The sequence below is a fragment of the Sorex araneus genome, chromosome 5, assembly GCF_027595985.1.
Source record: "Sorex araneus isolate mSorAra2 chromosome 5, mSorAra2.pri, whole genome shotgun sequence".
Taxonomy (NCBI): Eukaryota; Metazoa; Chordata; class Mammalia; order Eulipotyphla; family Soricidae; genus Sorex; species Sorex araneus.
This window is the reverse complement of record NC_073306.1, coordinates 129,409,849-129,424,487: the sequence shown is the minus strand read 5'-3', so window position 1 is coordinate 129,424,487 and position 14,639 is coordinate 129,409,849. Positions and strand designations below refer to the sequence as shown.

At 51.3% G+C, this 14,639-nt stretch overlaps 1 protein-coding gene across 1 annotated transcript; it reads left to right on the top strand.

Moving 5' to 3' along the window:
• The first annotated feature begins 304 nt into the window (after positions 1–304).
• On the top strand, positions 305–13,742 carry WFDC3 (WAP four-disulfide core domain 3). Its single transcript, XM_055137379.1, has 4 exons — positions 305–400; positions 9,973–10,104; positions 12,045–12,230; positions 13,608–13,742. Exons 1-4 carry the CDS (start codon positions 349–351, stop codon positions 13,628–13,630), a joined length of 393 nt encoding a protein of 130 aa, XP_054993354.1. The 5' UTR covers positions 305–348; the 3' UTR covers positions 13,631–13,742.
• Positions 13,743–14,639: the final 897 nt, after the last annotated feature.

The window sequence follows — 14,639 nt, the reverse complement described above, 5'->3', positions numbered from 1 at the left end:
TCTTTGTTCCTTTACCTAAATGCCATTCCTCCGTCCCCCCTTGACCTACCAGGTGTCTCCCCATTGTTCAGGGTGTTCAGTATACTCCCAGCTCATCTGTTCTTTAATAGCCCAGGACTCACCCGAGACACCAAGCTACTAATCCCGTGTCTTCTGGTCAGGGGAGGACATCGGTCCATGGGGGAATATTGCGAAAGGGAAGACTTGGGGGCTGGATTCAGGCCAGTCTTCTGGTCCTGCCCTTTCCTCAGTTGGGGAAGTTGGGCAGGTGTCCACGTGTGTCCTGAACGTGCTCTCATTTCAATCCTCTGCAGCAGCAGCCTGTGGGGCTGCCCCTTCTCCCCGAAGATGCTTCTTGTTCTTGGTTTCCTGGCGTTCTGGGTGACTTCAGGAGTTTGTGGTGAGCTCTCCTTTGGGACCCTGCCTAACCAATAGCCAGTGCTTAGAAGAACTGTCGCCTCCTGCTCCCTCCAGAACAATGGTCTTTTTTTTTTTTTTATTTGTGGCCATGCTTGGCTGTGGGATGGGGCAGTCCCAGGGCAGCTGGAGAAGTCTCGCAGGCTGGCTTTTTCCTCTTTTTGAGGGACGGGGCATCTAGTCTGGTGTACTGAGTCACCAGCTCTTCCTGAGGGCTCCAGAGATGGAATCGGGATCACCCCAACCTTCCTCCTTATTGTCTGGAGAAAGCCTGGTGAATGCATGCCAGTGGCGGTGTCGGGGAGGAAGGAGACAGTGGTTGCCAATATTTTGGGCAGGAATGTTTGCAAACACTAAAAGCCCTTGAAGTTTTTTTTGAATCCTACTGTCCGTTCCGTGCTGTGAAGCCTGCCCCACTCCCTGTCCCTGGCAATGCTGTCTTCTGCAGTGAAGGAAGGAGAATACCTTCCTAAGAGACCTGTGCTAGGGGGCTGAGTGGTGTCCGGTGGCAGGAGTGTGCCCGCTCCCTGGTCATGTCTGCCGAACAGGTATTCCTGGGTTATGTTGGCAGGAGGTGGGAAAGCCAAGGGTGAGAAATGACCATGCCAAGGATGAGAAAGTCCAGGGTACTGGCTGCCCCCCGATTGGTGCATGAGACCTAGTTCGCCTAGAGCAGCTCTTTTGAGCATCAGGGAACTCTGTATCCCCAATTCTTTGCCTTCTCTCAGGAAAAACAAAACACAGCCTTGTTTATCTGTCTTATAGTTTCAATTCAGGGATAGTAGAAAATCTGGAAGACAAAGCCAGGAGATTGGGATGCCTGTTTTTTTTTTTTTTTGCTTTGTTTTATATTTTGATTTTGGGCCACATCGGACAATGCTTAGAGACTATTTCTGACTGTGCTCAGGGATCACTCCTGGAAGTGCTCAGGAGACTTGGGGTACCAGGGGTTAAATCTGGGTTGGCTGTGTGTAAGGCAAGTGATCTAATCACTGTACCATGGAGACCCAGCCCCTTGGGGTACCTGTCTAAGGTGGTGATGAAGAAGAGTCCTTCAGCTGAGCACACTTCTTAATGCCTTAAACAACTTAAAAATTGTTTTTTTGAGGTTCAGGGAATTGATTTTTTTTTTTTTTTTTTTTTGCTTTTTGGGTCACACCCGGCGATGCACAGGGGTTACTCCTGGTTCTACACTCAGGAATTACTCCTGGCGGTGCTCAGGGGACCATATGGGATGCTGGGATTCGAACCTGGGTCGGCCGCGTGCAAGGCAAATGCCCTACCCGCTGTGCTATCGCTCCAGCCCCCGAATTGATTTTTAAATACAACTTAGGATAGCTGTTCCAAGCTTGAATTCTGGGTGCCGGTGCTACCTTGTACTGTTGGTGCTTGGGGTTCATCCTGGGCCTCCAACCCTCCAGTCTGTTGGGCTTTCTTGGGCCCCAAGTATGATGTTTTGGCGCTGTAATGTTCTCATCTGAGAAATGGGAATAATTGTACTTTACGGACTTGTTGTGAGGTGCGACTGAGAGGTCTTGCAATCTCTGAGCGGCCTTGGGTGTGACCTTGCTGTGACCTTGGTGGTACCCTAGCAGTGATGAGTATGGTCCCCACAACCATTAAACAAAAAGGGGGGCATGAGCAAGTGCAGAAGTCTGAAAGTGAGAGGAGTTCCCCCCATTGGAGAAACCGAAGGAAAACTTGGTGGTGGAGTGCAGATGTGAGGAAGAGTGACTGGGGACCAGCTAGATGAAGGGGGTGCTGGCAGGTGGGAGAGAAGGTGGCTCTGTGAATCTAGAGGTGACAGAACTTCCCAGTCTTGCCTCTGCCCCATTCCCTGGGGATGGCCCTGCAAAGGTCTCGGAGATGGACGATGTGTCGCCTATGGTCCCTTCTCACTTCCCCCTGGTTTCAGGGTGTCCATAGCTACTCTGCCTTGTTTGTACTTCTAAATATTATTATTATTGTTTTTGTTTTTGGGCCACACCCAGTGGTGCTCAGGGCTAACTCCTGGCTCTGCATTCAGGAATCACTCCTGGAGGGGCTCAGGGAAGCAGGGGTTGAACCAGGCAGCCACCTGCAAGGCAAACACCCTACCTGCTGTACTGTCTCTTGGGCCCCAGATGTCTGTTTTTTTCTCTTTTTTCTTTAAAACGTTTGTGTATTAAAGCATCATGATTAACTAAGTTATTCATAGTTGAGATTTAGACCTACTATGTTCCAGCACCAATCCCACCACCAGTGTCATCTTCCCTCCACCAGTGCTCCCAGCGTCCCCTCCCCACCATTGCCCCCCAGCTGCCACTTTTTTTTCCTGCTTTTTGGGTCACACCCAGCAATGCACAAGGGTTACTCCTGGCTCTGCACTCAGGAATTACTGCTGGCGGTGCTCAGGGGACCATATGGGATGCTGGGATTCGAACCCGGGTAGGCCACGTGCAAGGCAAATGTCCTACCCACTGTGCTATCTCTCCGGCCCCCCAGCACCCACTTTGAGAGGCACATTTTTGTTTGTTTTAGGCCCTGCCTGGTGATACTCAGTTTCCTGGCTCTGCTCTCAGCAAACACTCCCGGAGGGGTCAGGGGGCCTTATGGGATGCCAAAGATTGAACCCAGGTCAGCCACAGGCAAGGCAAGTGCCTTACCTGCTGTGCTGTCTCTCTGGCCCCATCAGGCACATTAAAAATTAAAAAAATTATAATACTACGATTTACCAAGTTATCCATAATGCAGTTGTTTCAGGCATCCAGTGTTTCAATACCAGTCCCACCACCAGTATGATTTTTCTTCCACTAATGTCCCCAATGTCCCTCCCACCTTTTTGGTAGGCATGAACAAATCTACTTCATATTGCTTGTTGTATTGTAATGGGTGTTCACTTAATCCAAGCCACTGAAACATTTATGGTAAGAGAATAAAGAGGTCTTTATTTTCAACAGTTGATCAGACCAGTGAGTTTAAGCGAGGCAAGCATATGAAACCTTAGATAAAGCTCAGGGATCCAAGAACCGGTTTCTGTAGAACGTTTGTGAAAACTCATCATTACTTTGCTTCATGCTTGAGCAGTGTGGGGCCATGTACACGTCATGATGATGCTTTATCAGTATGGTTCCGGGAACTTTCCTCCAATCAGCATTTTCTTAGCTTGGAACAGGCAAGTCCATCCCAAGTGCAGATAGCGTGGGCACCAGCTATGCAAATGCACGTCCATCACGGCACCTTATCAGTGTGACCCCTAGCTTGAAACAGGGAAGTTCATTCCAGAAGCAGACAGGGTGGGCGTCTTTAAACTTTTTTTCACCTATAAGCAAAATGATCTCTTTAGAGTATGTGCTATAGACCACAGGTACATAGAATACACTTACATCATAACAATTCCAACACAAAGACAAATGAAATGATCCAAAAACAGATCACGAAAAGTCAACTTGTGGCAATTGTTCTCTCACGTGGTGTTAGTGAATCATTGTCTGAGGAATTATTGTTTTTTCTTTTTTTTGGGGGGGGGTCACACCTGGAGATGCACAGGGGTTATTCCTGGCTCTGCACTCAGGAATTACTCCTGGCGGTGCTCAGGGGATCATATGGGATGCTGGGATTCAAACCTGGGTCTGCCGCATGCAAGGCAAACACAGCTACCTGCTGTGCTATCGCTCCAGCCCCTCCTCTCTCATCTCTTTTTTTTTTTAAATTTTTTATTGAGTCACCATGTGGAAAGTTACAAAGTTTTCAGGTTTAAATCTCAGTTATACAATGTTCGAATACCCATCCCTTCACCAGTGCTCATATTCCACCACCAAGAATCCCAGTATAGCTCCACCCCACCCCCTCACACCCCTAACCCCCCCACGCCCCTAGCCCCCCCACCCTAAGGCCCCCCCCCGCCTGTGTAACTAATAAATTTCACTTTACTTTCACTTTGATTGCATACAATATTTCAACAAAACTCACTATTATTGTTTGGAGAGTCTCTCCCCTAAAGTCAGACCTGCTGAAAAGGAAGCATTAGATAATTTGTTTTCCATTGCTGCCTCTCTCATCTCTTAACCTGGTTCTGGGTGGGTCACTGAGTGGTGAGTGGAAGCCGGGCAATATAAGGAACTGTGCTCACCTTTCCCTGAGGATGAAGGGGCAGAGGATCCTTGCTGAGCAGCTGGTCTGCTTGTGCCATGTCTCTGAGGATGGGAAAAGACCCATGCACAGAACTTCTAGAGAACAGACTTTAGTTGCTTGCAGAAGGGCGTTCTTTCATATAAGGGCTCTGGCTGGAGTATAATGATGACATCCATCCGGTGAGCTCCATCAATGAGTTCCAATGACTCGAGAGTGAGGAATTCCTTCAAATGGTCACAGCTGGGCATTGGTCACAGGGCATGTGGTCTGGGCTCAAATGCTTAGGCTGACTCTCAGGGGTCTCGCCGATGTCTCTGACATTTGACAGAACCCTGGGGACCTCAAGGAAGTCTTGGTTGTGAGGGAGTCAAAGTTGCCACTCAAGTTCCCGCTGCCCTAAGTTCTAGGTACGTGGGTGACTCCATGAGGGGTTTGAGCTATTGGACTTTCTCCACCGGGCCGGGTTGCTATGTCCAGGCTCCTCCATGCCTTGGCTCAAAGGCTTTGTTCTTTGTTCAGTGGAGTGTGGTGCTTGTCAGACTGGTAGAAGGGGCGTGAGAAGCTACATTTGCAGGGGTGGTGGTGGTGCAGTGACGGTGTTACTGGAATTAAAAACAACAACAACAAACTACAACCGAACAGGACACATAGTTTCGGTTTGACCAGGCATTGGCATGAAATGCTGGAAATTGGAGGCGTCTGGGAGGCCCGAGGATGCAAGATTATTTTGCGCCCATATCCCATGATTCCTGAACGTGGGTGTTCTCCACGGAGTCCAGCCCTTATCTGCGAATTGCCGCAGACTCCCGGGAGCCAGTCCGGGGCTGCCAGACTCACGTGTTCCGGCTCAGAGCACTGGCTGCCCGCAGAGCCCTTCTGGGCCTCTCACATCTTCCCTCCATTAAAAAGCCTTGAATGAAGTGTTGAGGGGCATGAGTCAGGCGGTTGGTTTGGTTTGGATGTTGCCTCCCATGGGTGTGTCTGCCCCCGAGGACCTGGCCCCGAGCCTGCGTGGAGCAGAGAACTTAACCTCCCTGGAGATCCCGAGACCAAGGGGTGAGGTTTAAAAACACCATGCACTATTTTCTTTCCTTTTATTTATTTATTTATTTATTTTTCTTTTTGGGTCACACCCGGCGTTGCACAGGGGTTACTCCTGGCTCATGCACTCAGGAATTACCTCTGGCGGTGCTCGGGGGACCCTATGGGATGCTGGGAATCGAACCCAGGTTGGCCGCGTGCAAGGCAAACGCCCTACCCGCTGTGCTATCGCTCCAGCCCCCATGCTCTATTTTCTTTAAATGTTTATAGACGGAAGTCTCTTGACGAGAAGAGTGTTAATGTTGTCGCTGTAAACCGCAGGGCTGTGGCCAGACATCCGCAGGGCCATGACCAAACGCCCGTTTGTCACAGCATTAAAAGAAATCATTTTCATATGTGATTTTAAAAAAATGGTAGCTTAGGCAACGTGGTTACAATCACGTTACTGTTTATGGCCTCGGTGTACATCATCACAGCATCATTCACAGTAGCCAAGGTCTGGAAAGGGTCCAAGTCTCCAACCGCAGATGCACAATGAAACTGTGCGCTGTGTACACCATGGGACGCACCCAGCTAGGGGAGAAGATGAGATCCTGATGTTTCCCGCAACCTGGATAAAACTGGGGCGAGGGCGGGTGGGGAATCATGCTAAGGGAAGTGAGGATAAAGACCAGGGGGCTCTCACTCCTAAGTGGAGTCTAAAGAAACAAGCAGGGCGTTAGAGACGGTCCCCAAGGGAAATGGAGCAATGGCCAATGGGACAGTCCACTGAGGCAGCAAAGAGGGTGGGGTGGGGGAGAAGAACCTCGGGACAGTGGTGGAGGGTAATCGACACACTGGTGGGTGGTGAAAGCACCACCCAATCACCGCCCCCAGCATAACGCAGTAACAAGGATGCTGCTGTCAATCATGATTCCTCAGTGGAACAATATCAAGTACCCCTGTTTTATTTTTTTTATTATTATTTTTTTTTATTAATAGTTTATTTTTAATTAGTGAGTCAACGTGAGGAAGTACCCCTGTTTTAGGCATCCAGTGTTACCCATGCCCCGAGTGCCCGCGTCCCTTCCTCCACTGAGGTCCCTGAGCCCCAGTTGCCTGTCTTGTGAGCATTTCGCCCAGCTTTTTGGCCTCTTCTCTTCCCTGAGCCGTGTTCCCGTCAGACAGAGGCTGTAAGGGCTCAGCAGGAAGGAGCTGTCTGTGTGCGGCCAAGGACCCTATTGCGATCTGTTTTCCTCATGATGAGAAGTCCTCAGGGGACCCCAGTGCTGGGTGCTGGGTGCCTCCTCATTCTGGCGTCTGGCCAGCGTGGCAGCGGGTCCTGGGAGCACCAGCCCCGGATGCACACACTGGTCGTACTCTGCTTGCGCATCACTGGCCAGTGTCCTGCTCTGAGCAAGCCACAGGGTCGAGCCCCGAGATGGTGTGGGAAGGGCCACATGGGGGCCTGAGTCCCAAGAGCTTGGATTCATTGGGGCCACTGGGGTCGTGCATGCCGGAGCAGAAAAGGAAGAGGATTGGCTGCTGGCCTGAGTATCCAGTACATTAGGTCTCAGGTGTGTGTGTGTGTGTGTGTGTGTGTGTGTGTGTGTGTGTATGTGTGTGTGTGTGTATCACCAGCTGTATTTTTTTTTTTTGAATCACCGTGAAAAAAAATACAAAGCTTTCAGGTTTAATTCTCCAGTCATATAATGATTAACCCCCCATCCCTTCACCAATGCACATGTTCCACCACCAAGAACCCCAATATACCCCCTCCCACCCCCCCACCTGAGTAGCTAATGATCTTCACTTTATTCTCTCTATATTTTGAATACATTCAATATTTCAATAGAGAACTAACTATTATTGTTTGGAATTTCCCCCCAACAATAAGGCTTGCTGAAAAGGCATAATTTAATAATTTGTTTTCCATTGCTGAGAATGAAGACTCTATGAGCTCACGCGGCCGCTATTACGGCTGTGCGGTTTTGGATTTCTGATATTTTAGTTCAGTTCACAGTCTAGATGCATTTCTGTAAGAAGCAGCTCTGGGTGCCAAAATGGGTTAGAAGACCTTTTGGATCATAGTCTTTAGGAGCAGAGGGTCTGTTTCATGCGCGGCAGCTCCAGATCTTATCTGGGTGGAGAGCGTGCCGGTAATGCTCCCCATCCCATGATCGCCAATGAGTCATGTCACTGCAAACTCCTCACCAACTGTATTCTAAACATGGATTTTTTTTCTTTTTTGGCTTTTTGGGTCATATCCAGTTATGCACAGGGCTTACTTCTGGCTCTACACTCACTCAGCAATTACTCCTGGCAGTGCTCAGGAGACCATATGGGATGCTGGGAATAGAACCTGGGTTAGCTTCGTGCAAGGCAAACGCCTTACCCGCTGTGCTATCACTCCAGCCCCCATAAATCTGGATTTTTTCCAAAAGGACAAATGGCCAAGGGGTATGTGTATGTTGTGGAATTCAGGGGGCCTCTGACTTGAGCTTCCTCTGTGTTGCGTGTCCTGCCCTCCTCTAAACCCCGCCACTTTCCACTCTTCCAAGGCTATCACCTCACCCACGGAGACCCCATGTCCCCCTCTATGCTTCTCCCACTCTGCCAGCTCTCGCTCTCTCCCCATCCCTCCCAGTCCAGCTGTGATTTCTACTGAAGCTGGGCTTGGTGGTGGTGGCTAAGGCCCCCACCTTCCCTGGAGCCTTGACACCCGCATGGCAAAGTCCCCCGGCAAAGCCCCTGTTTCCTCTCCCACCAGCCGCCCAGCATGTGTCCGTGGGGCAGGTGAGGACGCCCGTCACTGTCGGCCAAGCTGCAGTGACGTCTGAACGCCCAGGCAGTGCCTATGACGTGGGGCTGGAGGCATAAAGAATCCCCGCTCCCGCCAAACTCCTGCTTCCAGACTCCAAGCAGAGAGAGATGTCTCCAGCAAATGCTTGGAGGTTTTGTGGGGTTATTTCTGGAACTAGGCCTTGAACCCAGGGCCTCAAACAAATGAGGCCTGCACTCTACCGCTGAACTATGCCCCTAAGCAGTATACATGTCATATGTATAAAATATATTAATATATTACATATATGATTGGTTTTGGGGCCACACCCAGCAATGCTCAGGGGTTATTCCTGGCCCTGTGCTCAGGAATTACTCCTGCTGGGCTCGTGGGACCATCCGGGGTGCCGGAGATCAAACCTTGGGCAGCTGCGTGGGAAGCAAGTACCCTCCCCGCTGTGCCCCTGAGCGGTAGTTTTTGGCACTGACTCCTAAAATAATTTAGTAGCTCCTGACCAGCACTAAAGAGAAAGGAGGCCTGGGGAGAGCGCACAGTGGTCAGGGCGTCTGCCTTGCATGGAACTAAGCCCGTTTTAACCAGCACTGCCACGGTGCCCTGGGCACGTCTGGGTGCAGTCCTGGGGGTTCTCCTGAGCACTGCTAGGGAGGAAGAAAAAGGGAAGAAGTAGGAGGTCAGGAAATGGTTCCATGGCTCAAACATCTGCCTCAAGAGTAAGGCCACCAGTCTGACCCCTGGCTTCTCCCCGTGTGCCCAGCACTGTCCTGGCACCGTGGGCACGGTGAGCACTTTCCAGCTTTATGGTGGTCAGGTGTGTGCAAGCTTCTTCTTCTTCTTCTTCTTCTTTATTTATTTATTTATTTATTTATTTATTTATTTGGTTTTTGGGTCACACCCGGCGATGCTCAGGGGTTACTCCTGGCTCTTCACTCAGGAATTACTCCCGGCGGTGCTCAGGGGACCATATGGGATGCTGGGATTAGAACCCGGGTTGGCCGCGTGCAAGGCAAACGCCCTCCCCGCTATGCTATCGCTCCAGCCCCTTATTTGTTTATTTATTTATTTTTTTTGCTTTTTGGGTCATACCTGGCGATACTCAGGGGTTACTCCTGGGTTTGCACTCAGGAATTACTCCTGGCGGTGCTTGGGGGACCATATGGGATGCTGGGAATCGAACCCAGGTCGGCCACGTGCAGGGCAAACGCTCTCCCCGCTGTGCTATCACTCCAGCCCCTTGTGTGCAAGCTTCTTGACTAAAACCCAAAATTGTGTGAACACCGGGGGCGGGAGCAGGTGTGTGAGCACTGCGGTGGCCCCCAGGGAGTGCAGGAGCTCTGACCCCGGCCAGGCTCCGTAACCGAGTGTGCGGGCATAGCCTGACAAGTGACAGACTTGCTGGCACCTCTGCCAAATGTGCGGCCCTGGTGGCGGCAGCCGCAGTGGGGCGGGAGTGACATCGCTTCTCCCTGCGTGCACATGCCCGAGTCGGTTTTCACAGGCTCACGTGTTAAGGTGCGCAGGGGGCATCCGGAGTAAGCTATGTGGCACGTGAAGTCCGGGTAGAAGGGGCTGGAAACTGCACCGGAGCTCCCCTGGCTTCTGACTCTCAGATTCTCCCGCAGTGTTTCAGGGCGAGTGTCCCCCTGACCCCCTTCCGTGTGAGAAGCTGTGTGACACGGACGAGTCCTGTCCCCAGGACCATAAGTGCTGTAGCACCGGCTGTGGCCAGGTCTGCCGTGGAAACATTCTGGGAGGTAAGTAGGTTCTTTGGGGGAAGAAACTCCCGGGGCTGCTGCCGTCCCGGAGGGGATTCGGGAAGGAGTCAGCTGTCTGTCCTCCTGGTGGGGGGCTCAGGTTCTGTCCCTGGTACTGCACGGTCCCCAAGGCAACAGCGGGAGTGGTCCCCAAGCAGAGGCAGGAGTAGCCCAGCTAACACCACCGGGCGTGCACTCTCCCGGCCCAGAACAGCCCAGCCATGGTGGTAGACGTCAACCGAAAAGAGCGGGAAAGGCAGTGTAAGGTGGTAGGTAAAACTCTCAGACTGGAAGACAAGAGGTTCCTGCCTGGTGTCTGTGGCCGGGGTGGAAAACCTTTCCATGGAGCCTGTGTCTTCATCTAGAAAAGAGGGAACTGTTCAAGATGATGGTTTTCAGACCCGATTCTGGCAGAAAGCTTTGATTGCTAAATGAAATCTTAGAAGCAACGTGTGTGCAATAGATTAAAGCATGCCTGATATTCTCTGGTTTGGATTCCTTTGCTTCCTCAATTTTATTTTGTTTTTAATTTTATTTTTTGGTCTCTTATTTTTTTTGGGGGGGGTCACACCCAGCAATGCTCAGGAGTTATTCCTGGCTTTGCACTTAGGGAACCATATGGGAATGCCAGAGATTGAACCTGGGTTGGCCACGTGCAAGGCAAATGCTCTATCCACTGTACTATTGCTTCAGCTCCTGTTTCCTCAATTTTAAAAGCACATATGTAACATGTATGAAAAGAAATGCCTCTTATAATTGAAAACTTCCATAATAGAGTGGGCTTTAGGGAGGGTTTGATCCTCCTGCAGGCCACGTCACCAAGATGATGGCTTTGATATACACTCACATATACGATAAAGTATATGTGCCCCCCACCCCCCTTCACCCTCACATTTTGGCATGTTCCTATGTGCCATACAGGATGGAATCCCATTTCAAAATCACAGGCCCAGGGGCCAGAGACATAGCTCGACAGATGGAGTGTTGCATGCAGTCTGCATGCAGGAGTACTGAATTTGATCCCTGTACCACCTGGTCCCCTGAGCACTGCTGGGAGCCACCCCTGAGGAAAAGTCCCCAAATGCGGGAGGGGCATTTGCCTTGCACACGGCTGTGTGGCCACCAAACAAGCATCCCTGGCTTAGAGGGTCTTGTCCCAGACAACCTCCAGAGGCCCTGGGGACAGACCACTGTCTTCATGTCGCTTATATTCTTGTTTTATTTCGGTCTTGGGGGGCCACACTGGAAGTTTGTTCAGTGTGGGGGTGACTCCCAGCTCGGTGCTTGAGGTTTGCTCCTGGCAGTGTGTGGGGGACCTGCATATGGGAATCAGACCTAGGGCTGCCTTTTTTGTTTTCCTTTTTGGGCCACACCTGGTGATGCACAGGGATTACTCCTAGCTTTGCACTCAGGAATTACTCCTGGCGGTGCTCAGGGGATCATATGGGATGCTGGGAATCGAACTAGGGTCAGCCGTGTGCAAGGCAAATGCCCTTCCCGCTGTGTTAACGCTCCAGCCCCTAGGGCTGTCTTTTGAGCTAACTGTCTGGCCTGTGGCTCCCACAAGGAAAAGACAACTGACCAGGGATTAGAACAGAAGCAGTGAGAAGTGGCAGTGGGCCTCGGGTAGGGGGCAGAGAGGGCCTTCCTGAGGAGTGACACCCTGAATTCGGAGGGGAGAGGGTGTTGGTCTGGAAACTTCACGCCTTTCGCTGTCCCCTGCCCTCCCCCCAGCCCCACGTGGATTGGGATACCCACCCTGAGGTACCCCCAGGGAACCCTGTGTGGGAACACCTTTGAGAGCTCCTGGGGTCCTCCAGACTCTTATTAGCGTCAGCTTGCAGGGGCCCCGGCAGATCTGGGGTGGAGGCCTTGGTAGTCCCAGGATTGTGGGGCCACGCCGTTCACACGCCATCCTCTGGGCCCTGCTTCCTCTCCAGGGCGCGCCGGCAAGTGTCCCAATGTCTTGGTGGGTCTGTGCATCGTCACCTGCTTCTCTGACGAGCACTGCTCAGCTGGGATGAAGTGCTGCAAGTCGGGCTGTGGCCGCTTCTGCGTCCCGACAAATCTGCCGTCCAAACGGTCTGAACCCCAGTGGAGCCGCCCGGCTGGCGATGCTGAGTTAGGTGAGTGTCACCCACGGTCACCAACAGCAGTGGTTTCTCTGCGCTGGGCCACGTGCAGGCTTAGGTGATGGGCTGGGGACTTAGGAGCGTCCAGATGGCCTTTGTTTCCTACAGTGTCTCGCTAGAGCCCCCCCAAAATCACATGTCCCTGATACGGACTGTGTGTGTTTGGGAGGGTGTGGGGGAGGGGGCTTACAGGCGTCCTGGCGAGTGTGGCTCCCAGGGAAGGACTTTCCGTTCAGAGGATGTGTTCTGGATGCTGAAGTCCAGAGGGCGGAAAGCTCCAAGCACCTCTGGACCAGTTTTAGCTGAGGAAGGATGGAGGTGATGTGCTGGGAGGGGGATGGAGGTGGGTGAAAGGCCAGACAGACTAAAAAAATTTATTATTGAATCATTGTGAGATACAGTTACAAGCTTTCATGTTTGAGTTTCAGTCATGCAATGATCAAACACCCATCCCTCCACCAGTGCACATTCTCCACCACCAATGTCCCTAGTATAGCCCCTCCTTTTCAGCCCTCCCCCTTCCTCCATGGCAGACAGTTTCCCCCATACTCTCTACTTTGGGGCAGTAGGGTTTGCAATACAGATACTGAGAGGTCATCATGTTTGATCCTGTATCTACTTTCAGCACACATCTCCCATCCTAAACGATCCCTCCAACCATCATTGTCTTAGTGATCCCTTCTCTATCCCAGCTGCCTTCTCCCCTACCTCATGAGGCAGGCTTCCAACTATGGGGCAATATTCCTGTCCCTTGTGTCTACTGTCCTTGGGTATCTGTCTCCTATTATGTTATTTTATATTCCACAAATGAGTGCAGTCCTTCTATGTCTGTCCCTCTCTTTCAGACTCATTTCACTTAGCATGATACTCTCCATGTCCATCCACTTATAAGCAAATTTTATGACTTCATCTCTCCTAACAGCTGCATAGTATTCCACTGTGTAGGTGTACCAAAGTTTCTTTAACCAGTCATCTGTTCTCGGGTACTCAGGTCAGACAGACATTTTGGCCTCCCCAGCCATGCTCAGGGGACCAGGAGCCCCTCACCAATGAGACCAGGCGGTGCTGGTGGGCCTGTGATACCTGGGGTCTCCGGGGTTGCATCTTGTGGTGCTGGAGCCCTTGTGAGGGCTCAAACATGGGGTCTTGTGCATGTGAAACTGGTGCCCCAGACCCGTGAGCTGTCTCTCTCGGAGACAGAAGGCTGGCATGGCGACCTGCTGCATCTTCTGTGGCACCTGTGTCTCAGAACTGAAGCTGTTTTAGCCTTTGAGAGCCAAAGATGCTGCTCTGGTCCAGGCGGGAGGGGAGGGGCCGGTGGCTGGAGTCAGGAGCCCACACCACAGCATGACCTGCTCTTTCTTCTTACAGACGTCCCGAAGCCCTCGTCTTGAGCGTATTGTTCAAGGAGCCCATGGCGGCAGCCGGGATGGATGCTGTCTCTGGACCCTGACGGCGAGTCTCACCGCCCTTCCTGGCTGGGCTTCCGGGCCTGCCACGCTGGCTGACCCCGATTGTCTTTCCCCAATAAAAGCTTGTGTGGACATCACAACATGTGTGTTGTTTGAGGGTTGGGGAAGAGGTGAGGACAGAGCTGGGCTGGGAGCACGGGTGGGATTCGGAGGCAGCAGCAGATCTCAGGGGGCTGAGGGAGGGCGGAGTGGAAGGGAAACCAGAGATTCTCTCTCCGGCCCAGCGGGACATCGGGTGCCCTCTGGGACTCGCTCCCCGATGTCTTTCCGGAGGACACAGGCTGCCATGGAGCTGGGTGGACGGCTTGTTGGTGGCAGTGACTGATCTCCTGCCGCTGGCTTGAGCCTCGAATCCAAGACACAGTTTGTCTCTGGGTAGCCTCACTCTCGAGAGGGCGTGTCCCGAGAATCTTGGGACCATAATTAAAAAAAAACAACACAATGATTTTGCAAGTGTAAAACAGTGAGTCATATTCTGTATCTTGGAGAAACTTACTGTCATCATATACATTCTTTTAACAAATCATCATAAGAACTTGTTCATTTATTGGGTCATCTTTGGTTGGACACTCAATTTTTTTTTTGCTAAATTTCTATTTTATGCTAATTAGTTAATAGTATTGAATAATTTGAATATAGAATTGCTTTATAATAATATAACATCCATATTCTTTTTTTCTTTCTTTATTTTTTAATAAGTGAGTCACCATGAGGGTACAGTTACAAATTTACCCAACTTCATGCTTGTGCTTCCCTCATACAATGTTCGAGATCCCATCCCTCCACCAGTGTCCATTCTCCACCACCAATGAACCCAGTATCCCTCCCACCCCCCATTCCAGTCCCCTCACCACCCACCCCGCCTCTGTGGCAGGGTATTCCATTTTATTCTCTCTCCTTTTGGGTGTTGTGGTTTGCGACAGGGGTATTG